This window comes from Amia ocellicauda, chromosome 5, assembly GCF_036373705.1.
Source record: "Amia ocellicauda isolate fAmiCal2 chromosome 5, fAmiCal2.hap1, whole genome shotgun sequence".
In the NCBI taxonomy this organism is placed as follows: Eukaryota; Metazoa; Chordata; class Actinopteri; order Amiiformes; family Amiidae; genus Amia; species Amia ocellicauda.
This window is the reverse complement of record NC_089854.1, coordinates 26,855,158-26,878,650: the sequence shown is the minus strand read 5'-3', so window position 1 is coordinate 26,878,650 and position 23,493 is coordinate 26,855,158. Positions and strand designations below refer to the sequence as shown.

Below are 23,493 nucleotides of genomic sequence, written 5' to 3'. Positions count from 1 at the left end.
GCTCTCCAGCAGCTCTGCACACAGTTAGTTCTGGGACAGACTGTCAATTTTGATGAATAAATATGATCTATAGCTATCTATAGGTGATGCTGAAAAAACAAACAAATCCACCATATTTATATTAAAAGATAAAAAAAGGAATTTGGGGCTGAACAAAAGAAATGAAGCAGATGGAAGCCATCTATGGCCCTGGTTGTTTTTGTTGAAGGCCCTGCCCAATCCCCTCCCCCCTCGCCTGTGACCTGCTGTTGCTAGGGGAAGTGATGTCACAAGAGTATGGCAGACTGGCTCACATAGAAGGAGGGGGAAAGGGAAGATAGTCTGTTTTTTAGCTAAAGGAGGAGTGAGCCATTAAAATCCGTCTCCATCCTCTCGGAAACCAAGGGGGATGCCATCCGAAACACCACGAACATAATCTACACATTTCAAGCTTTCAGATAAGCTCCATATTGTGGTGTTTGTAAAAGCGGGCAGGTAGAAAAGGGATGGTGAAAATTGGATTGTGACAGAAGGAACAATATCACTGACTATTGGCAGACCGGGGGGGGGGAGAGTGGAGAAAAGGGCAGATATTGAGGAAATATTGAGGTTTCAGTCGAAAGTACCTGGGGGCTGATTTAACAAATACTCCTGTTTACATTTTTTTTTTATTATATATATATATATATATATATATATATATAAACATCAAATCTAAAATAAAATAAAGCCATGGAACTGAGAGTGGGAAACAGATACAGACTGGGCAGGAAGATTGGAAGTGGATCTTTTGGAGATATTTATTTGGGTAAGTAGGCTTTATTGAACCACAACATCGTGAGATTGTATTTGATTAGCAATGTGAGGTGGAGCAGACGAAGACAAGTTGAATGGATGCGTTTTTTATTTTATTTTTATGAACAGCACTTTGCCATCGAATGACAGGTTGAAAAAAACAAAATTGGAGTTGATTGTCGTGCAATATGTGTGTTACATGATTCCTACCGTGGTGACCAGTCCTTACTATTTACAATATGCATTTCAGCCTATATATAGAGATCTTGAACGGTGGGGAAGTCTTATTTGCTGGCAAGTGTAATGTAGTATACCTTCTTATTAAACCAAGTGAAGCGATGTGTTCATAATCGAGCTCTTTGTATCTCAGCTCCCTCGGTACCAGCAATGCCAATATTCAGTACATAAACCTGAGACACACATTAATGGATTAAGTTCTCCTTTTCTAGCTACGCAAGTCAATCTTGTCAGCTGTTCCCCCTCTTCACTGCTCCCTATATAGTTGGGAAAGGCTGTCGTCCACAATACCGTGTTGGGCTCTAGTATCAGAAGATCCCTTTGTTATGTTAAACAGAAAATTGACACTTCAGTCTTCATTTTGGCATTTTGATCTCGCATACTGAGAAGGGAGTGAGGGGACCTAGCATTTTTCCTATTGATAGTTGAACTGTATAACCTCGTAATTCTGGTTTTGTTACTTTTCCTGCCATGTAACCATTAGCGTCTAATCCAGAGGTTACAATGTAACTGCGCTGCATCCTGAAGACCAGCTCTGCTGCACAGCCCAGTAAAAAAAGGGCAGCCAGAATCCAGGATGGCCATTGTCCAGTTTGGGCTTGTGCATCGAAATTCACACGCCAGGTTTTGAAATTATCAATGTAAACCAGGATCGTGTCTCCCAAGATGTCATTGTTCTTCAAAGCGATGCTCCCAGTCGGGCAGTAACGACGTAACCTCAAGTGTCTTGTGTAGCAGTCGCACAACGTCCCTGGAAATGAAATGTAGCTTTATTGCATTCGCCATATGATGCACGGCAACCATGCGTTTTAATTTGAATCTCTCTAAATGTGTATCCCCCTTTCTCCCTCTCCAAACCGACGATCAATTCAACATGCTCAGCTCCGAGTTATGTAATGTGTAGTAGTGTATCTAATGTGCTTAATTTAACAATGTGTCCTTTGCTACACTCAGTTCTGGGATCGCACCCTGTCTGTCTTGAGAATAACTATAAGTGAGTTCAATAGTTTTCACCTCCTTCAGTGTGCAGTCTTGCTTTTACAAGCTTGTATGCACTTGGCACTTGTTATTCATGGTCTGGATGTCCAATAATGCAGAGACTACTAGCTTTTATTGTATGGTGTACAGTTAGGGGGAGGGGGATCTGAGGGACAACAGCAACAACAATCCATTACAATTGAAGGCATCAACTGCCAAAAGGCCTGTGATTAGTAGTTAACAAAATACATTTAGGAAAATATCCTAGACTCATTGATTTGTGACATTTCTTCATAGGGATGATGTGGCTACTTTTGTGGTAGTTTTTTTGCTTTTCTTTTTCATAGTGTTGCAGTGTTCAGTTTGGTCCGGCTTCACACATCATATGCATGCAAATTATTCCCATGGATCAGTCTATATTTGACATGAGCAGAAGCTAATTTATATTCTCACCTCTGTCTCTGCAGTGTGTAGTTTTCCATATTTGCCTTTGGCATCATCTTCCATAAGTTAAAATTTCGATTCTCTCTGCAGAGATGGCAGCTATCTTCATTCTTGGGGAATATAGGTGTGAATGCATTTGTTCTGTTAAACGGAGTAATGAGGTTGTAGCATCTTTTATACCCAAGCAGTTTCTTGCATCCATATAGAAAGTCTTGTAAGGAGTTGTTCCAACAGTTATGTAATGGCCTTTCTTGAGTAAGATGTTTTAAAACTTTTTATTACAAGCTTTTCACAGCTAGAAAAATAGGAACTACATTAATCGAGCCATTCAATACAGATTTAATTATAGTATGGGAATGAAACCCAAAACCTGTTATGTCAGTGTGTTATGACAGATGCTGAAATGCTTATAGTGAGCCTCAGCATAAAATCCTTAACTCTTCTTTGTTAGTGGTATTTATAGGCCGCCTTAGAAACTAATTCAGGTTGTATTCCATTGACTCAAGGAAACTGCATTTATTTCAATTTTGAACTAAATTTGGAGTCCTGTAAAATCCATTGATGTACTCTTTAAGTGAAGGCAGGCTATATGGACAAATCCTGGAAATGTAATTTTATTTTTCCTTGGCTTAAGCTCTGTTATTTCTCTTGATCATGGAACCTGTCCTTGTTTTTGCTCAGATGTCAATGTTGCACATAAAGATGTACCTACCACATCAACCTGAGCTGTACATTTACATTTTGCCAATGGTTTCTGTTAGATTATTTTGCCAAGTAAGTTAGTTGCTTATTTTTCTTTTCAACTTGCCTTTGGTGACATTAGTGCAACACCTACCTTAGTATGTGTACAGTTAACAGGGTCACAGTAACTATCAGTTATTTTTCAGGAAAATTATCAACTGACTTCCCAGTCATTATCTACTCTGCCCCCCTCCCCCCAGAAACTCCCTGTCCTTTCTCTCCAGACTGGATATGCCACTTCTCATGCTAGGGAGTGACTGGAACACTTGTTTCTCTCAATCTTCATTACCACCGTGATAGCATCAACTTTACATTGAGATCAAATTAGCATGCTCTGCCTGCTGTCAGTGAATGTCTTTTTTCACTTGATTGATAACTGCCAGTTTTCTATTGTATTAAAACGATATACAACTCCACGGTTTGCATTTAAAATTGTCTTCCCCCATATGGGATGCAGTATCAAATGTTTGTTCTTGTCTTTTAATGTCAGCATGGCAAGTCAGCTTTGTGCTGTAGCCCTTGTCATTAATACTCTGAAGTTAAGTGAATGCATGCTCATCTGAAAATAAATGTAAAAGCTGAAGTTTCTTGGTGCTGGAGTATTTCCTGCCTGAGCTCTACATTAACTTAATCACTGTGTCACCAGTCACTCTTAATGCACTGATGGCTGACAGGCTGGTCCCACAGCCCTGTAGTTATTGAGGGAGATCAAGCAGGTACAGGAGAGAGATTCCTTTGTGACAGATTTCCTTATCAGGTCAGAGAACCAGGTGGTCTTGCCATGTCCCTTGGTCTCTGATGGAGGGGTAGTTTCTGTAATGGAACTGGGGAATCAGGGATAGTTCTAGGTTTCATTTATTTGGCTTTTATGTAACATTTATGGTGCAGATAATTAGAGAGAAATTTAAAGGCTTAGAGGCATATGCTGCACTATCTTTGCCAGATTTTCCTTGGTCCCCCAGAGCCCAATGTACTGCATGTCATCATCCTTGAAAGCAACCAGATGTATTTGCAGCGAAAGAACGGAAAATGTGCTGTAGTTTGTCCTGAGATGAAATTTGAATGAGCCCTGTTTGAAGATGTTATCGTTCTTAAAGATTTGTAAACAAACAGGGCCACGAGTTAAGTAATATTTTCAAGGAAGTTACACCGATTAGTGCCATCCACAGAAAAGTGAAAACTGCCAGCTTCTGAAATTTACTCTGTTCAGTTATGAAAAAGGTTGAATATTTCAGTTTTAGAATAGATTCTGGGGTCAATAGAAGTGGAAGAGAGGTAGTCTTTTGCAGCTGAGGTTATCAGGAAGGCAGACTGTAACACTTTTTAATACCAGGGAAATGTCGCTCGTAACATGTAAACCCCCTGCAAAGCAGTTTTATAAACTCCTAATCACTAACCCCACATCACCCACAACTATGGACTGCTGTTGACTCCCTGGATAAACCCTTTGATTTGTCCCATTACTGTCATTATGAGTTTTTAATTAATAAAAAAAAATCTCAAATAACAAGGTTAATGTATTTTAAGAAGCGGTGTTTTCAGCTGATGTTGAATCATATTAGCCTTGTACTGTTTTTTAGAAAGGGGCTTTTGTGCCTGTTTGGTGCAAGTCTTTCATAATTTCCAGTGCATTTTTACATTTATTTGTAGATGTGGTACAGCTTGTAAACATTTTACAATTCTTTGACCATTTTAGAGTTTTGACTTTTTTTTAGCTAGTTACATTTTGTGTGGTGACACAGTCGTCCTTTAGAAGATGCAAGTAGCATTTATTAGTAACTGAATTACAAAAAAGGCTGGAAGTAAATGGTTTTACTGGTTTAAGTGGCATAATTTTTCTCTGTATTAAGGCTTGTTCTGTCAAAGGCTAAGCACCACTTGGATTGTGCATGTACATCAAATCAAACCGTACTACTTTGTTTAAATATTAGCTAAATTAAACTGCAAAATGTAGCCTAAACAGAAGCTCTATTTATATATCATAATGCATAGTTTCCTCCTCTGATCTTGTTGGTTCTTCTGAATCAGCTAAATAGGGAACAGAAACGTTTCCTCTGTTTCCCTAGTGTATTGAGTATGAATAGGCGAAAACACTTGGGGCTCTGTTTAGGGCCCACCCTACCCTACTACTGTCACTGCGGGCCACACTTGGCATTCTGCAGCAGTCACCCTGTATGCTCCCAGAAATGCCCTATTGTAAATTTTTTTTTGTTCAGATCAAGCTACAGTTCTAACATGCTACCTTTGCTGCAATGGACCATCACACTGGTACAGAAGGTACCTTACTACTGCCCTGTGAGCCATTGTTGCCTCCCTCAACCATTGCTATTCCACTGTGGAAACACTTTGTAGCTGGGCATTAAATGGGATCATACTACCATACACAGGAGCTCTTAATTCAGGTTTCCAACGGTGCAAGATGAGGAGTAGGGGACCCTGCGCTCAAGCTGTTCTTCCTTATCCAAACTGGTAACTCACATGATTGTGACATGAGTTTTTGTGCTTAAGATCATTCAAAGACCACCCCTCCAACTAATTCCTTTCCCTACTGAAAGATTACTATGATGTAATGCAGCTCGTACCATTAGCTTCCAAAGTGGCCTCAGGGCAAAGAATGATGTTACAGGCAGCTGCACTGAACCCATGCTGTTAAGAGAGGGGAAAGAAAGCAAAAACCTTGACTTGAGTCAGAAGTCATAGTTCTTTCAATATAAGCTGACCACTCCATCTTTTACAGTACTAAGTCTGCTTTCAGCTGTTTGCGTCTCTTGGTACTTATATAGCAAACGGGCAGACAAATCAGTGTTCCAGATGCCGGGAATACCAAAAATGTGATCCGGACTACAGAAGCATAATGTTCCAAAGCCTGGGGCACAACCAGCGATTCTGACTTTCCTCATTATTTTCTAGTGCAAAAAACATAAACAGTGTGTTTGTCTATGGTGCACACATTGCATACATTGTTGAAATGTGTAGGTGCCATCTATATGCAGTTTACTAGTAGTCTCCTCTAAGCGGAACAGCAAACTGTGATCGGTTGTTCCATGGGTTTCGATTGGGGGTGTCTGATTTTGCAAATTTTAGTCGGCTGAAAACAGAATAACATTGTAAAACTAAAGGTAGGGCACATTTAAACATTAAACTGCTGTTTTTAGGTTCTGACATTTAAGTCCAGCCCTGTGTGTAATTTACGTTTGGTTTATTTTATGATTAAACTTTAGAAATGTATCTTTACCCCTTTACAAAATAAAAAGCTGAAGATTATTTTGTTTTACAGAAATTACTATTTCGATTTCAATGTATAAATGGTTTTATACCATTAACTTCTAGCTAAAGATTCACTTGACTTGTCAGGTTCAATTTACAAATTTGAAATGTTGAATGTTGAAACAATTAGACAACTAATGTACTTGGCATGTTTACTACTTGACTTTTTACCATTTTACAGTTGTTTCAATGACAGGCATTGCATTCAAATGATGCTTTAGTTTCATGAGATCCAGCATCATTACTGTGCTCCATTGTCACTATCACTATATTACGCATTGTTTTCCATTTTTGTCAAAACACACCCAGACAGCACTTAGCCTAGCTTATTTCTTGACATGCTAAATAGTGAATAAAAGCATGTGGGATTTTGGGAAATATCCATGTGATGGAAGAATACAATGAAGAAAAATGAGACTATCACCATCTCAAGCCCTAATTGTATCACTTTGTTAATATTTAAACTATGAACATCCCTAATGGAAATTATTATATGAAAAAACAGGGCTACCAAAAGCTATGGTAGTTCACCATAATTTACCTTTTGGTAGCCCATTGTCCTATCACACACAGGAGTGATTTGTCCACCCCGCCAAAGCATCTGTGGTGTTTTTATGGGGTATCTAAAGACCCTTGATTTAATTTGGGGGGGAACCCCTTGGCGTGCACTGCTGAAAGATGGATTTCTGCAGCAGTGGCATGCAGCTCTGGGATTTAGTTAGAACATCTCTTGGAGTGTGAAAGGCCAATTAATTATCTGCAGTGCTGATGTCAAGGTGGTGTGAAATCATCCTACGTTCAACGTTCAAGGTTGCCACACGCTAGCGAAGACAAAACGCAAATTGCCTTTGGGTGCACAAATTTATTGTGGAGCCATCTGCTTGGCATTTACTTTTGTGTTATGTGGATGGTTAAGAAGTGCCTCTGTGTAGATTTGTAATTAAGTTGCTTATTTACATAATTTATTTTTAGGCTACCTCCTGGATGTCAGGCAAGCTTGTCCGGTTTCAATTATTTTGGAAATAACCCTTTTAATAGTTGCAAGTAGTTGTTGCTGCACTCTTTGAACATATTAAGGTTTTGGTCTGGATAGGGCATTCAAGGGCTTAATGGTAACTGAAAACCAGTGAAACCCATTCACTCAGCTTGATAGACTTGACCTCTGGCTCGCAAGTCTTTTTTTTTTTTTTTCCTTTACTGCCTCCAAATAGTTCTAAATGAGTGGAAGGCCTTTCATGTAAATATTGCATTGTTTCCAATAGAACAGGCAGAACTCTTCTGCCTGTGTGTTTTAATTGTGTGGGGAATAGAAATCGCAATGGTTGCTATACTGGGAGGCACTGCAGCTTTATCAGTTGGGTTGTAGGCTGTTTGTGGTCTTCCCCTCCTGCTCAGTTGGCTTTGTCTGGGGTTAGGATGGGATTTGACTGGCTTATGCAAATTGCCTGTCAGTTACAGGGGTCTTTCTCTTTTTGGTAACAATGTGCCTTTGTGGGATTCCTATCCAGCACCCCCCACCCCTCCCAAGGGCTAGCAGGGTGGAGTGAAGATGTGGGCAGTTATTGGGAGAAAGTATTAAAATGCCTGCTTACATTTCTAAAACGCCAAGCACAGATTTGAGGGCAGTTCAGTTACCTGCTCCCATTTCTCAGTTTGGGCTGCTTAGGAGTTTTGAATAGTCCAGTTCCTCAGAAACCATGATGGTAAAAAAAATGTATTCACTTTACACTTTGGACTTGTATGCTGCTGTATTAATGCTTCTGCAAACATTTTAATACTGGGACATTCTGTATTATTGCTTTACTTATCTTTGAGATGGGTGTGTTTTAATTCTCTTTAATCAGGTTTGGTATTTTATTACTACCAATAACCACTTGTTTCATTTAAACTTAACTTTTAGGGCATTATGTGAACTGTTGTGTACATTTAAGATGTTTTTTGTAAATTAATCTTGCCGATCTGTGTGACTTGACAGCAGGTCTAGAAGGGAATAGTCCTTATTGTACTCCCACATGATGTTATAGATTGATCTTCCTTTCATCTAGGATTGTAAGGTGAAAATCATCCAGTTTAGTATCAAGATCTCTCTTTTTGTATTATCCTATAAATACATGTATAGACGCATGCTGTCACGTCTGTTTTTGTTTGGGGACGTCATCGAGGTTTCCGTTGTGGTTGAAAGTATTTACAAGATTTAAGTGCTTTGGAGACGAGACAAGACACCGTTGACTGTCTTGGTGCAGTGTACAGAGATCCAATGCACACTGGCTGTTCATGCATGATGTTCATCAGGAGTGTTTTAACAGTTTCATTTGTTGATTTTGTCCGGACCATTTGTCTTAACTACACCCCCACCATACAGTTTTTAATTTTTAAAAGGCTCAATCAAGTGTTGGGTCTTGTTTGATTACTCTTGATCTTTAATGTAAGGTTTAATTTTCAATTTAGCTTAAACCATATGCTTAACACATTTTATTTAAAGCAGGTGTCTTTAAAAAAAAAAAAAAAAAAAAAAAACACACGTATATACAGCATTTTGTCTTTATTAGAAGTTCACTAGCAAAGACCTTTCTTTCATGAGCGATCTAAATCCGATCATGTGAATAGCAAATGTTTGTATGTTTTTTCCTGTTCTGCGCAGCATTAATTCATTTACTTACTCAGCCTGCTGTGTGAAACAAGAAATTTGTCACTAGGAGGTAGATTTTGTTTTAGTACATACAACTGTCAATAATAAAAATTCAAAAGTCAACTGAGCCAGTCTCAAACTTACAATTAATCTGAGCATAATTCTGAGTGACTATTTTTCAGTCCTACAACATTCAGGTGTACAGATTGTGTAATTTCCTGTGTTTTGATGGTCCGTGCGAGATCTCTCATCTGGCTGGAAAATGCGTTTCTGTAGCTGTTCTGCATTGACAGGCAATGATATAAGGTATTTGGTAAATTCAGGACTGCAAACCATAACATGAAATTGCACACGACCTTTACATAATTCAACCTTTTTACATCACTAGATATTTTTTGTAATCTGAACCTTTCATGAAAGCAAATTGGGGTTGTTTCCATCAAACATTAATTATCCTTCACTTATGTTTTGTGTGTTATTTAAACGGTATTAGAATACATAACCGTATTAGATACAATAGCTTTTCTTATAACAATCTGTGTATCCTGTGATAAGGATTAAGCCAGGTTTAAAGTACACACACTTTGCCATTGTGTTCCCTGTTCACATTACCTTCAGCTGTTGCCATGTTGCACAATATCTCCATTTACTTTAAATAGGCCTTCATAAGGAAGTCATAAGCTCAGGCTGGAAAATGTAGCTTTGATGGTTGACTGTTGTTTAGATGATTAAGGTTATTCAGAACTGAATTGTACATCCAGCTGATAAAAACTACAGTGTGAGCCCCTAGACTGCAGTACTTTTTTTTTTATTATTATTATTGTATTTAATTTAACCGGCTTTAATTTAATCTGTTTTAATGTTTCTTGTAGTGTATGCCTCAAATTTTGAAGTGTTTGTCTCCCCTGTTGCCAAAGTTTCCAAAAAGTAGTAATGTGGCATAAAAGACAGATTTAAAAAAAAATGATCACACCATTAGACGTGATATAAATTGTATGGGCATGTTATAACAGCATTCATTCAAGATGCAAACTTCTGCATTAACACTTCTTTCACTGCCCGTTTCAGAAGTATCTTCCCTTTTCTGCTCTGTCCAAATGAAGCTGTCATTTTGCTTTTACAGTGGCTTAGTAGGGTCTAAGAGGAACATGTGGCTTTGATTAGGCCAGACCCTGCCCCTTCGCTCGATGTGTACTGGTTCCCCAGGTGCAAAGAGATTGAAGGTTTTACGTAATCTCTAAGTAGTTGGACACGTTTGTTTTCAGTATGCTAGCTGAATCACCCAGGTTGCGTAACAGTATTTAATCACTTATAACTCAGTGTTACTATACTGTTGCCATGAAGTGTTTTTTTTTTTTTTTTTTTTTTTTTAAGCACAGTTCTTTAGTTCTCAGAATAGAGAAGTGTGTGACAGGTAAGAATTGCAGGTAGGTTCTGTGGATGGGCTGGCAGGATGCATGTAATTGTCAAGAAGTACATGTTGTAGGCTGCTGAAGTGTGCTCATGGAGGTGGTGGAGGCTTGATTGCTGTCCCTTAGATCACGAGGAAATCTGCCTCGCTGAAGTGGGGTTCACCCTTGGTTAATCCACTTCTTTTGATCATGTTTGTTCTCGGGTCATTGCAGGTGTGAGATGATTCATTCTCACTTCAGGACAATAAAGAGTAGTGATTGTCTCCTTATTGGTCACCCTGTTTGCCTGCATTGCTTTGCATAATTGGAAAGTTTATTTTTTGCGCTAATTGCTAATTTGGACTTTCTTACAGTACATAGATAATTAATGCATGTGAAGACTGATCAGTTTTCCTTCAGAACAGTGAGTAATTTAGATTAAACCATATTACATTCCTGAGGTTAATTTGAAAAAACTTAAGTGTTTTTGTAGCATTTAGTAAATGAAATAGGGTGCCAACTTCAGAGAATGCCAAAGTGTTTCTGGGTTTTTATTTTTATCATTCTGAATATTTACATTTTGTTTTTAACTCATTAATGCTGACACAAACATTGCTTGTAGTATGACAGTCCTGAAGAGACGTCTCCGTCTAAAATGAAATTGAAAGTGCATTTTGTTTTGTTTGCTTTTTAATAAGTGGTGCTGTGTAAAAACATATGGTTGTTCGTGGGTGCATGCTAGGATGTGCTGTAGTCTGATCCATGTTAATCACACCCCTCCCCCAGTTCCCTCCGTGCACATAGACACATACTAGCAGCCTACCACTTCCTATGCAGGCTCCTTTCGGTGTGAAGCATGTGAAAGTGTGGTCAAAACAAAAACAAAGGCTGAATTTTAAATTCAGCTTCGAATCTGACTGGGTTGTAGAAAAGGTGATTTTACAATTTACCAAATCTGGTACATTTTTCCTTCAGTAGGAGTTGTAAGAAATTGGTTTTGATTTAAGTGGACTTCAAATTAACCCAACTAATTTCCTAATGTGAATCTTCCAAATTATCAATACATAAAGAGTATGAACTTATAAGGAATAAGAGCAATGTAAAGTTTTTATTTTTTAGGAAATTATCTTGGATGAAGGTGTAACTGACATTTTTTCCTTTACCATGGAAATGTTTCAATGCACAAAACAGTATAGGATATGGCTACATTTCTTTGTATTTGATGTGACTTTTGCAGCTTATCAATAAGGTTCTGTGACTGCTTTATCCTTGATTTTACAGGACTTTTCCTGAAAAGAATCTTGTTAGTTTCAGCTGTATCTATCCCTCAGCATTAATAGCAAAGTCACTGACTGAATTGTAGTTGGCTAATCCACCATGCAATGAAGAATGTATAGCTCCTGTTAGAAAGCCCCCTCCCCCCCCGTTAAATCATACTGCAGTTTGAGTTGTTAATGAAATCTCGTGTACAGTAAAATGGGATATTCCAGGATTAATGTAGTAATTTGCTACTCCAGTGTGATTCTTAGGTAATCGTTCTTGAGTTTAAGCTGTTCAGTTTCCATTAGCATTATTACATATTTGTGTGTATTTATATGCATGCGTGTATAATTTTCTTCATGCATTTATATAAATATAGTAAGTTTACTTGGATGGTAAAGCTGATTCGGTCTGCACTGGACCAGCAATTAATTCTCTTTTGCACTCTGTAGTGGGCAGCATAGTACTTGATCATGTACAGCTGAAGTATATTTGAGAAACCTGAGAGCCTGTGCAGACCTGTTAATAAGAGAGAATGATGTGTGACTTGGCCCTGTGCTTTGACTGAAGTACACATACGCATGCATATGCAATTTGTAATGTTCTGCACCTTGTTATTTTTTTATTATGGAACATTTAAGTGTTGAATTGGACAGTTTCCTATAGTAATTTTGGCATTCAGCGTTGTGCACTGTTGATGCTAATAGTGTGATGTGTATCGGGACAGGATATGTTGAGTACTTCATAGGAATTCAGTTGTATTAACCTCAGTGTTCTTAATCATATGTAAATCGTTTTAATATGAGCAATGTAAAAGCATCCCAGAGCGGCACGTTGTTTGAGATTAGGGTTGCTTTATGTGTCTGTTGAGGAGGGTGGGGTCACTCATAGCCAGTAGTGATATTTGCTTTTATTTCACTGGTAATTGATTCGCTGGTATCACTGTGTGTTGTCTTCCATGGCTTTGTATTCGCATGCCGCTGTACATAATGCTTGCTTGCTATTAGTGTGCAGCAACAGTTCAGGCCTCCTCAAGCAGCTTAGAAGACCCCTTAGGTCAGATATAAAGGTTTTCTTTCCATTGTGTTTGCACTGTGGCCTGATTGGCACAAATCCTTTTGGTTTCGCCTCTCGGTGGTAGATGTGTACATTGAGCTTGATTCCTGTGCTGTTTACACTGCTGACAGGGCTGGGACAGGTCTGAATCTGCCTTCTGCACTGTGGTGAGATTGAGACCGTATCTGAGTATAGCTGCAGGAAAAAGACAACTGCTGCCTTTAAAGGGATTTCTAGTGAAGCAAAATACCCTGTGACTTTGAGTAATCTATAATAAACTTCATTTTCCAAAGATGTAAGCCTACATGTTTTATTTCTATGAAGGCCTGGTCCAACATTTTGTCTATATTCCCTGGCATAATGGTCCAAAAAGTACATTTTCAAGTTAAAGCTCTTAATTTGCTTAGAAGACACTCCTCTCCCAAGGTAACATACAGGGGATAGATGTTTTATAATACCTATTCTTTTCAGTTTTGTGTTACGTAAAATATAACCCAACATCACAGATGTCCTAGTTTTAAGGACTGCTCACTCTTTAAAACTCAACTTAACTTTTCCATTCATAGCGAAGCTGGGTTTGGGATCTGAATAATGCACTGTGAAATCTGGAAACCTGCTTGAACTCCCTTGATTAGTACAGTTAAGCTCTGTACTGTCGCATCTATTATGTTTATGTGCAGTGAACTTAAACGTTTTTGATAAAACACGCTGTCACTTGTCGAGTAGTGAAAAGCCTCAGAAGCCCGAACAGCCAAGACTGACTATTCAGTCCTTTTGTGAAGGTTCTTGCCCCCGTCTTCTGCCCTCCTTTAAACGGTAGTCTCGATCAAAATGTAAATGGGATAATTTGCACAGTGGAGGTCCCGCGTAGCGGCACCGATGTATAAACCCTACATGCTTGTGCCAGCTCTGTCCTGTCTGAGCACTGTGGATACTGTTGACGTCGGGCAGTGACAGGTGGCAGATCAGGCTATTCCAGTCATGTCCCGATGTCATAGTGTGGTGCCGTAACATTTAAAAAACTTCTGAGATTTCATTCAAGATCTGCCCACAAAAATGTAGTATTTCAGGAAGCAAGAAATTCAGATTTGAGATGATCCTGATCCCCTGTAGAATTCATCATAGGGTAGTTATACTAAACTAAAATAAATCCTTTGTAATGGAGCTTTTTCTCAAAGCTATTTGTGCATGAATGACGGTGCATAGAAGTTCTGACATTCTGGCTGTGCAGTGACCTAGTACTTGACCTCACACCTGAAAAGACTTGAAAGCATTTCCTTTGTCTGTATTTTAGTTTCCATTCAATTTGCCATTTTCCCCCAAATTCAGATCCATGAGTTTTAAATTTCACTACACATGTTGCGTATGTTTGTTCCATTCAGTCGGAAACCTGTGTGGGAATGCAATGTGCTGGATGTGCTGATAAGCTTTGAAAGCAATTAAATCTTCTAATGTACTTCCAGAGTAACACTGGGGTGGGTGGAGTATTTAGTCATTAATGACAAAGCAAAGACCGCTGCAGCATTTCATTCTTTGTCTCAGGGGACTTGGGGCTGGGGTGGGGGGAGGTGGTTAAGGTGCATAAATCAATGAGCTATGTGGCAAAACAGAGGGATGGAGGTTTCATAACCCAAACTAGCTGCTTAGGATCCAGCACCAGTGGGTGGAGGATAATCGTGTTTAAACAGGTCTTCTGTGGATTTGTATATTCAGGAGATGCAAAGACCTGTTGGTAATGACTAACCTGAAGTGAAGGCTTCAGGATACTGCTGTAAGAGCCAAAGTCAGCAAAATGTCCTAACTGCCTCTCTAAGGCATGTGGTTGCAGATGCGGGCACATTTCTAGTGATAGCAGTAGGAGTGAAGGGTTCACAGTGAAAGTGTAAGTAACTGTGAAGAGATGTATAAAAAGTCATTTGGCTCTTTTTAATCTTTTTTTTTTTTTTTTACCAGTGCCTTTTTCCCTGCAATATTTTTTGTTTTCCTTGCTAGAAAAGATGTTTGTTATATGAGCCTGTTAACTGGGTAGCCAGTATAGCCACAAAGTGTTTAATTATGGTTAATGTGATTGATCTTACTACACATCGCTACAGAATTAATCATTTTACCCTGAGATGACCTGCTTCCCGTTTTAACTTGTGCCGTACTGATCACGTTCTGCTGCCCGCACGATGCGCCGCCAATGTTGAAAGATATGTTTGATTCCACTGCAGATGCATTTGTAATAGTAAGGCAGGTGGTGTGCAGAAATATCCATAAGCTGATTGTTCTGTTTGTTGCAGGAAAACAAGCTACAGAAGCTACTAGCAGTGGCAGCACAAAAGGTTTGTGTATGATCCTTTGTACTGTGTGGAGTATTTACTAATCCAGGTAGCTCCTCCTTCAGGAGAAGTCACCTGACCCTGCTGCCCCCATAACACTGGCTCTTACAGCCTTGTGCATGTTACATACAAAATGTACACAATCTTTCACTGTTCAAATCTTGGCTGTTTTTAATCACCATTCCCTGGATCTACATTTCTTTTACAATGGTGGTCTAAATCAGCCATCTTTTTATTTATAGGATTCAATGTTTAGCTTTATTGCACATTAAGCATTTTACAGAAGACCCTATTGGCTTGTGATTTTCTGGTAAGGAGTTTTTAATAGTGATCTTCAGTACCAGTTGCTTAAGACATCAGTTTACTTTTTTGTTGCAGAAATCCATACTTTGCGCCATGTGGAAATTTTGATATTGCATTAATCAATCCCCAGTATTTCAAGAGGCAAGATTTGATTCTCAGTGTTAATTATTAATATGGTCTACAGTTTTAGAATGTGCCCGTTCTGTTCGTATTATTCAGCCTATGTTTCTCAACACGGTTTTACTAAATTCTCCACACTGATTTTGAACCCTGGGGTTCAAATTCTTATCCTATGTGTCCGTTCTTGTCCCCTTTCTACTCTTACCCCATCACAAACAACCTTACTTTACCTGCATGCATGTGATATTCATAGTGACTATAAATTCACTGACACAATTTGACAGTGATAATGTGATGGGTCTTACTGCATCAGAACCCAAATATTGTGGAGACTCTGTACACTTTAAATTTGACTGTAGAAGGCTCTGCTGATTGGCCCTTTCCTGTATATAAAGGGTTTGTCTGGGTACCTGTCTAAACAGCAAAAGGAAGCGTCACACTTAATCCGTTAAAGCATGATAAAAAGGTGTTAAATTGTCAACCAGAGGAGAAAAACTGTTAATTTACGTTGCTTGCTTTTTACGCATCTAGCTAAAGAGGTGGATAACCATACCTAGCCGTGGTTTTTCTTGCTGTTTTAGAATGAGATTGACTAACTGGAGCAATCATTTAATAGCACCTAGATTCTGTACATAAATTACTTAATTTATGGATTTAAGTGCTTGAAATGCCTAACTGAAGTTTATTTTTTCTCCCCAGCCCTCCTCCCCCACCCATACACACCCACAAACACGTACAGTCCTGTAAGCGATCTTGTTAATTTACCCTCATATTAAAAAGTGCTTTCAGCTCTCATTGGAAAATGTTTGCCATATACAAGGCAGTAGGAACAGTTGTCCGTCACTGACTATTAAGCCCAGACAGCTGAGCATCAGTCTACTAATGTGTGAAGTGAGGCGAGCTTCATGAACGCACTGCCAAGAGAGGTTTATTATGGCCAAGCAGTAGACTGCCATGTGGAGGCGTAGATGGAAATAGACCTGGATTTCTGCTCTAAAAATGGTCTGCCACAATGAGTGTGGAGTTCATGCCTTTTCACAACTGCTTCTCGTCCTTGCTATTTTTTTGTAATATCTCCAGTTTTATGAATTTAGTATCACAGCCTTCCTACAGATAGTTTAAATAACCAGTAGTTTTAGGAGAATGTATAACATCTGTGGGTGTCTATATAGTTGTCCAAATATCCTAAAGCCCCCAGATATCATTAATCTTTACTGTAGCCTGTGTACCCATTCACGGTTTATTTATATTCCTCTTCAACAACTGATGGCTTAATCAAATTGAAGCTTTGCAAATGCAACAGACATTTTACGTTCACTGCGGTGACTCATACTTCATTGTAAAAGCTTGTTTAGGCATTGCAAAGCTCTGTCATTGAGTGGATTAAATGTATTGATGCTAGAATGCGTAAGAGTATTACGTTGTAAGTTTGTGCTAAATGCCCTAGTATGAAACCAGATTCTTTAAAGCTCGTCCCTATTTCCATAAGCCCTCGAAAAGCCACACCCTTTCCCCGTACTTGTCTGTCTGTGCTGTGCCGAGTCTTGACGATCTCCCTTGAGATCCATTGTTGGGTGTTTTGTTTTGGCGTTGGGTGTTTTTTTCCACGTTATTGTATACCCTTCCTTAATCTCTCTCTCTCTCTCTCTCTCCAGGCACTGATATTTCTGTTGGAGAAGAAGTTGCCATAAAGCTAGAATGTGTGAAAACAAAACACCCTCAGCTGCACATCGAGAGCAAGATCTACAAAATGATGCAGGGGGGAGGTGAGCTGTGAAATTCCTGCACCTAAAGATGCTTGTGTCCTTGCATTCCACTTTTTCATCCCTTTGGAAAAGGGAATCTTTACTCCCTGTGTTTTACCCCAATTTTTGTCACTGAAAGTATTCTACTTTGAGATGGACACAATCAAAATCTCTAATGGATGTTTTAACCATGAAATGACAGGCACTGACTTGCACTTTTACTGCAAAATGTTTTATATATTTTGTAATGCTGCAGCAATTGTATTCAGACAATTGCACATGTAATAGAGCCTTACTGTACATGTATATATGAATGTACCACAAACTGAGCTTTAGCTGTGGTAGAGCTATTCCGAAACTCAAGATTGACATGCCCTTTATAGGCAGTCTGCTATTTACAGAACGTTACCTCCGAGTTGCTTCCCTGATAATTGTGGGGGCAGTTTTGGAATGTCCAAATTTATACATTTTGGGATTTATTTATATATTTTAGCATAATTACATTCCGACCTGGTCTTTCATATTGAGGTCATCTACAGGTTACCTCGTTTCCTGCCCTCTGTTGTGACTTCAACTGTTGCGGCTCTACTTACACCTTGGTTATGTTTTAATTTTTCACTAAACAAACAATGTCAGTCTCATTGGGGGGTTTGTGTAGAGTATGAGCTGGAGTCATGTAGAATAGCAGTTTATTGTAGTTCTAGGGACATGACAACCGGGTCCTCAAATCACTGAGGCAGACCATGTTTTCAGTGTCGTACAGGATTAGGCCCCACTGCTTAAAATCCCAAACTCATTATTACAAAGCACTTCCTTCCAGTCTAGCAGTTTGGAAATTAAAAAGGTAATTTAGCATCTTCTAATATTAGTTTGAAGAATGAACAATAGCCATGAAGCAGTGTCATTACAGGATTATTATACGCTTACTGTATCGCCTATACACTTGTGTAAATAAAAAAAATTGTAAAATGTATTGTATTAACTGTATTATTGCACTTTGTATTGCTCTATTTTGTAAGTTGCCCTGGACAAGGGTGTCTGCTAAGAAATAATACAAAATTACCTTAAATATTTCTGCTTGCTGCTTGGCAGGATTTGTGTGTCCCTGTTGTGTTTATGTAAATACCCGTGGAGAGAGAGGCAGCATGAGCCATGAAGCCCGTGAAGGGGTTCACTCCCCGCGTACCTAACTGCTCACCGGAGACATTACCTTCTAGCACCAAGCAGCTGCCGATGGCCTCCCCCATCTGCCGCCAGCCCCACATTTTGTCACACTGGCAGCCGTGTTTCATTGGCACCTTGTTGGGTGGTGGGGGGGGGCTGCACTGAACGATTTCTGCCAGTCACTTATTCTCTTGAACACCAATTAAGACCTGTACTGTTTCTCCGGGTTTATCCAATGTGTGTTTGGGCACATTTAATATTAATCCTAGTTCCATCCCCCAATTTATGTTGAAACAGGTTATTGAGCAGTGATTCTTAGTTTCAAAAATGTAAATAAAAAATAAATAAAATAAATGTATCTAATAACCAGGGCTTGGAGCAGCTTCAGGCTAAACTGTGTTCAGAAGTAACTGGACTAGCCAGTTAATCTTCCTTCTTCAGTCTGCCCAGTATTTTGGGCTTTTTTAGCCTCTGTGTTTGCATGGTTCTTTGTCCTTTTGCTAAGCCGCCTTTTACTAAGCCTTGAGCTGGCATTTCACATCTTGTACCTGTCATTGAATGACTGTGCCTACTGTCTCTAGTTCCACACACACTGAAGCTCACGGTTTGCTGTATGTACAGCAGGTTGAGAAACCTTCCCATAAGATTTGTTTTGAAAATTAAATTACATTAAATTGTTGCCCAATAATGTGGAAATGTGATTAACCCAGGATTAGGTCAAAAATGCCAAGAGAATAGAAAGTTTTGAGATCCTAAAATTTGTTCCACGAAATGTTTAACACTTAATACAACCTTTGACAGAAGCCATTTCTTTATAAGCAAAGTGTGCTCCGGTCATGCTCTGTCTAGGAAGTTCACCTGGAATAGGAGTTGGGTGAACATCATTGGGATAAAATTAACAAACTATTTCTGCTCGCTGCAGAAATAGCTGACCTGGAAGATGTGTGTAGTGCAAAGTGCTGATCGGCACAAGAATGCCGTTGAATGTACAACCCAGGCTTTCATTCTGCTGGGTATGGCAGAAGTGTCGCCAGCTGCTGTAGCGTAGCTCTGGCAAAGACTGTGCTGAAAGAGCCCTGATTAAATAATAACCTCTGCTGTTCGAATCTCTTTGAACCGTGTTTCACTTGTACGATACTTTGCTTAAAAAAAAAAAAAAAAAAAAAAAAAATATGCATGTTTTTCAAAAGCATGTTGTGTATTGTGTATTAAGATAGTGTAACTTCATACAAATTGTCATTCAGCATGATGTGTAGTAGAGGTCTTTATTGAGGCAAGGGGTTTTAAATTAGATTATGGGTAAATATATTAATGTTTACGTCAAGAAGCACAAGATTATCCTGCAATTAGTTAATTGGAGAGCTTTTAAGTTGAGATCCTGTATTGATCACACTGTACTACAGTCAAGGATCATACTTCAGACGTGCTTTATAGCATGCTTAAGTGTGAGGGTATCTGTCCCCGCTGAAGTAATTTATGGTTAATATGAATTGTTTTTTTTGTTTTAATCGCATCCATATAACTCAATAAAAATAGCCTTTATCCTCTTGTTTGTGCAGAGTTGGAAGCTCTGCTATATATGGGATAGGTCACCTTCAGCCTCTGCACTGTGGTCTGCTTGTAGACCACAAGAGGGAGGCATTTCCATTATTATTATTCTGCATGGATTAGGGTTTAAACAACCTCACAATGTGTATAATGTGTTCAAAAAATCTCTAGTTCTTATGCATTTTAAGATTTAAGATTATATATTTTTTTCTGTCCTGTAGTTGGCATTCCCACGATCAAATGGTGTGGCGCTGAGGGAGATTATAACGTGATGGTCATGGAGTTACTGGGACCTAGTCTCGAGGACCTGTTCAACTTTTGCTCGCGGAAATTCAGCTTGAAGACAGTGTTGCTTCTAGCAGACCAGATGGTAAGGCACTTATCCAGTATGTGCACTGTTAGTCTTAAATTGCCAAAATACAATTACTATTGCACAGGAAGAGGATGCCAGGAGGCAAAGCAACATCTGTTTTTGCTTTCCTTTATGACTGGGTTAGTCTGATTGGTTTGGTCACTTAATTATTGGTTGACCGAGATTCTTAATAATGATTGCATTAGTTTTAATAACCTGAATGTTTAAAAGTTTAATCAGTGTCGTTTGCATCTCATGCCGTCTCTCGATTCCTTTGGTCCTTCTGCAGCTGCCTGTCTCCCCTGTGTTTAATACCATGCTGGATCCTTCCTGTTTCAGATCAGCCGTATTGAGTATATCCACTCCAAGAACTTCATCCACAGAGATGTGAAACCAGACAACTTCTTGATGGGGCTGGGGAAAAAAGGCAACCTTGTTTACATCATTGACTTTGGTTTGGCCAAGAAATACCGGGATGCTCGCACACACCAGCACATCCCCTACCGTGAGAACAAGAACCTTACCGGCACGGCGCGCTACGCCTCCATCAACACACATCTGGGAATAGGTATGCCAGGCAGCTTCCTGCACTAGGATCAAACCAATCGCAAAATACTGACTAATTATAACTTTCATTGTTGATTCTTTTATTCTCCCCCACAGACTTGTCATCGTTTATTTTTTATTTTTTGTATTGGTCTTCCTGCATGCAGTATGCTTAGTCACATTGTAATTAATTATTGGTTGACTGATAAAACAGGAAATGTCAAGAAGGTTGTGATTTGTTTCCATTTGTTTGTCCTTCATTAGTTATAGGGCAATTCCTGCAGTACCTGTTTTGCATGTAGCTTGAAATTGTCTAGATTAAAACCTGTAAAACCAATATTTCCAATGTTTCTTTTGATTTTACCTTCTCATTGCTTTAAACTGTCGCTGAAATGTTACAACACTATCCTGGTCACGTTCCATTGACTTTGTCCGATTTAGTGTTTAAGCTTGTAGTTGTGAATTCAGTCTGTAGTTGTTATAAGTCTAAAAAGTGCACTGCTCATCCAGTTTCAGTGCTTTTCATAATTAAAATTTAAGAATCTGCTCGTTAGAATCTGTCTCTTAGTAGGTATACTTCTCCTGTTTTCACTTTCTGCCACACCTGTATTTTGAAGCCATGTTCTTTGGTTGAAACCCTATTTGTAAAGCGAAAGCATTCTAGTTTTTTTTTTTTTAAATGCCCCTTATTTTGCCCCAACAGAGCAGTCCCGTCGAGATGACCTAGAGTCCCTGGGCTATGTGCTGATGTACTTCAACCTGGGCTCTCTGCCCTGGCAAGGCCTGAAAGCAGCCACCAAAAGGCAGAAATATGAGCGCATCAGTGAGAAGAAAATGTCTACCCCCATCGAAGTCCTCTGCAAGGGATACCCCTGTATGTATTGTCCTGAACAGGTATTTTCAGAAAAGTGGATATCGGCTCTTCATGTTTAGGCCATAGAACTCAATGCAGAATTTCTCTTTCCACAGCTGAATTTGCCACATACCTCAACTTCTGCCGTTCCCTGCGCTTCGACGACAAGCCGGACTACTCCTACCTGAGACAGCTGTTCAGGAACTTGTTCCACAGACAAGGCTTTTCCTATGACTACGTGTTCGACTGGAATATGCTCAAGTTTGTACGTGTTTCTTCATCAGTTTGTATGATGGTGATGTGTAGCTTTTATCGACAAGTTTTCCTGGGCCTTGTATGCCATAGTCAGAATTCATGTAATTTCAACTAGTTTGCCCAGTATTAAATGGTTGACATCCATTGCATGCCGAAGGATGATATATTATGCATCTTGAATAACTTGTAATCCCTAGTACATGTTAACCATCTTCTCTTCTGATCTCAGGGTGCCAACAGAGCTGCAGAAGATGCAGAGCGCGAGAGGAGGGACAGAGAGGAGCGACTGAGACACACCAGGAACCCGGGCACCAGGGGCATTCCCTCTGCCTCTGGGAGACCAAGAGGAACGCAGGATGTCGCCCCCCCTACCCCACTAACCCCCACCTCTCACACCGGTATGTAACTCCCACACTAATCTTGCTAAAATCATATACCTTTCAAGGTTTTTTGGTGGGTTACTTGGCTGCACCTTCTTTCGAGCTGTCCGGGAGACTGCACTCTTGGTATCATTACCTAGTTTGTTACCGTTTTGTTTGTTAGTTTTCACTTGAAAGGGTAAAGGCCATACCTAATAAGCTCTAAAGTATGTTTTTAAACTTTTCCATTTGTAGTTTTCAATTTCTAACATTTGAGTGAAATCTGTATTTATGTACAGTAGTAACAGTAACAGTAGTGTACAGGATGATCAGAATAGCTGAGCAGGAAGATGGCTCATGGTGTGACTTAAAGCTTGGTGTTTTGTTTCCAAATTTTGCAATTTCCTAACCTTTCAAAACTGTTTGGACATTAAACAAAAGCATGCAGTTTACATTTTCAATACTGCAATAACCCAGTTAAACATTTTACTTTATTGACACTGATTTTGAATTTGACATGAGAATCATTTACTAGATCCTTCAAGTTTCAATTTTTAAAAGCTGTGCCGTGATTCAGTTTGAAAGTCTCAAAGCTGATTTTCAGATTCCATAACTGGTACAGGAAAATATCTTAATTTTAGTCCTCTAACGGATTAAACTTCACTGCAGTTTAGGTTGTTGATGCACATTTGTTGAGAATTTCCGGCTTTTGGATAAACTTGGCACCCCTAACAATGATACTTATGCATCTTGTGCCTGCAGCAAACACGTCGCCGCGCCCAGTGTCAGGGATGGACAGGGAACGGAAAGTCAGTATGAGATTGCACCGCGGAGCCCCCGTCAACATCTCCTCCTCTGACCTCACTGGGCGGCAGGACACCTCACGCATGTCCACGTCACAGGTACGAGCTAGTCCCACAGCAGAGCTCACCGGCTGACCCTCACTGACCCTCAGGACAGCGTCGGCTATGTGTCATTAGCCCCGGGGACTGGTCTCGACAATCTCTCCTGTTCTTTTTTTGGGGATGTTTGGTTTTTTCTTTTCAGTTTTTTTTCCTCTTCCTCTCTGACAACAAAAAAATAAAACCTTTGAACTTCAGTTTTCTGAAAATCAGGAAATTTTTTGTGGTTATCTGTGGGAATTCTGTGA

At 39.4% G+C, this 23,493-nt stretch overlaps 1 protein-coding gene across 4 annotated transcripts in view; it reads left to right on the top strand.

Moving 5' to 3' along the window:
- The first annotated feature begins 284 nt into the window (after positions 1-284).
- Positions 285-23,493, top strand: part of LOC136749962 (casein kinase I) — a 30,452-nt gene continuing 7,243 nt past the window's right edge. For 2 of the 4 annotated variants that reach the window (XM_066704632.1, XM_066704633.1), the window contains exons 1-9: positions 285-787; positions 15,060-15,101; positions 17,177-17,287; positions 20,200-20,348; positions 20,670-20,898; positions 21,580-21,750; positions 21,846-21,994; positions 22,214-22,382; positions 23,106-23,245. In XM_066704632.1, the coding sequence (XP_066560729.1) occupies positions 712-787; positions 15,060-15,101; positions 17,177-17,287; positions 20,200-20,348; positions 20,670-20,898; positions 21,580-21,750; positions 21,846-21,994; positions 22,214-22,382; positions 23,106-23,245 (1,236 nt within the window). In that variant the 5' untranslated portion in view covers positions 285-711. The remainder of the gene's footprint in view (positions 788-15,059; positions 15,102-17,176; positions 17,288-20,199; positions 20,349-20,669; positions 20,899-21,579; positions 21,751-21,845; positions 21,995-22,213; positions 22,383-23,105; positions 23,246-23,493) is intronic. The other 2 variants (XM_066704634.1, XM_066704635.1) reach the window with 1 other exon arrangement.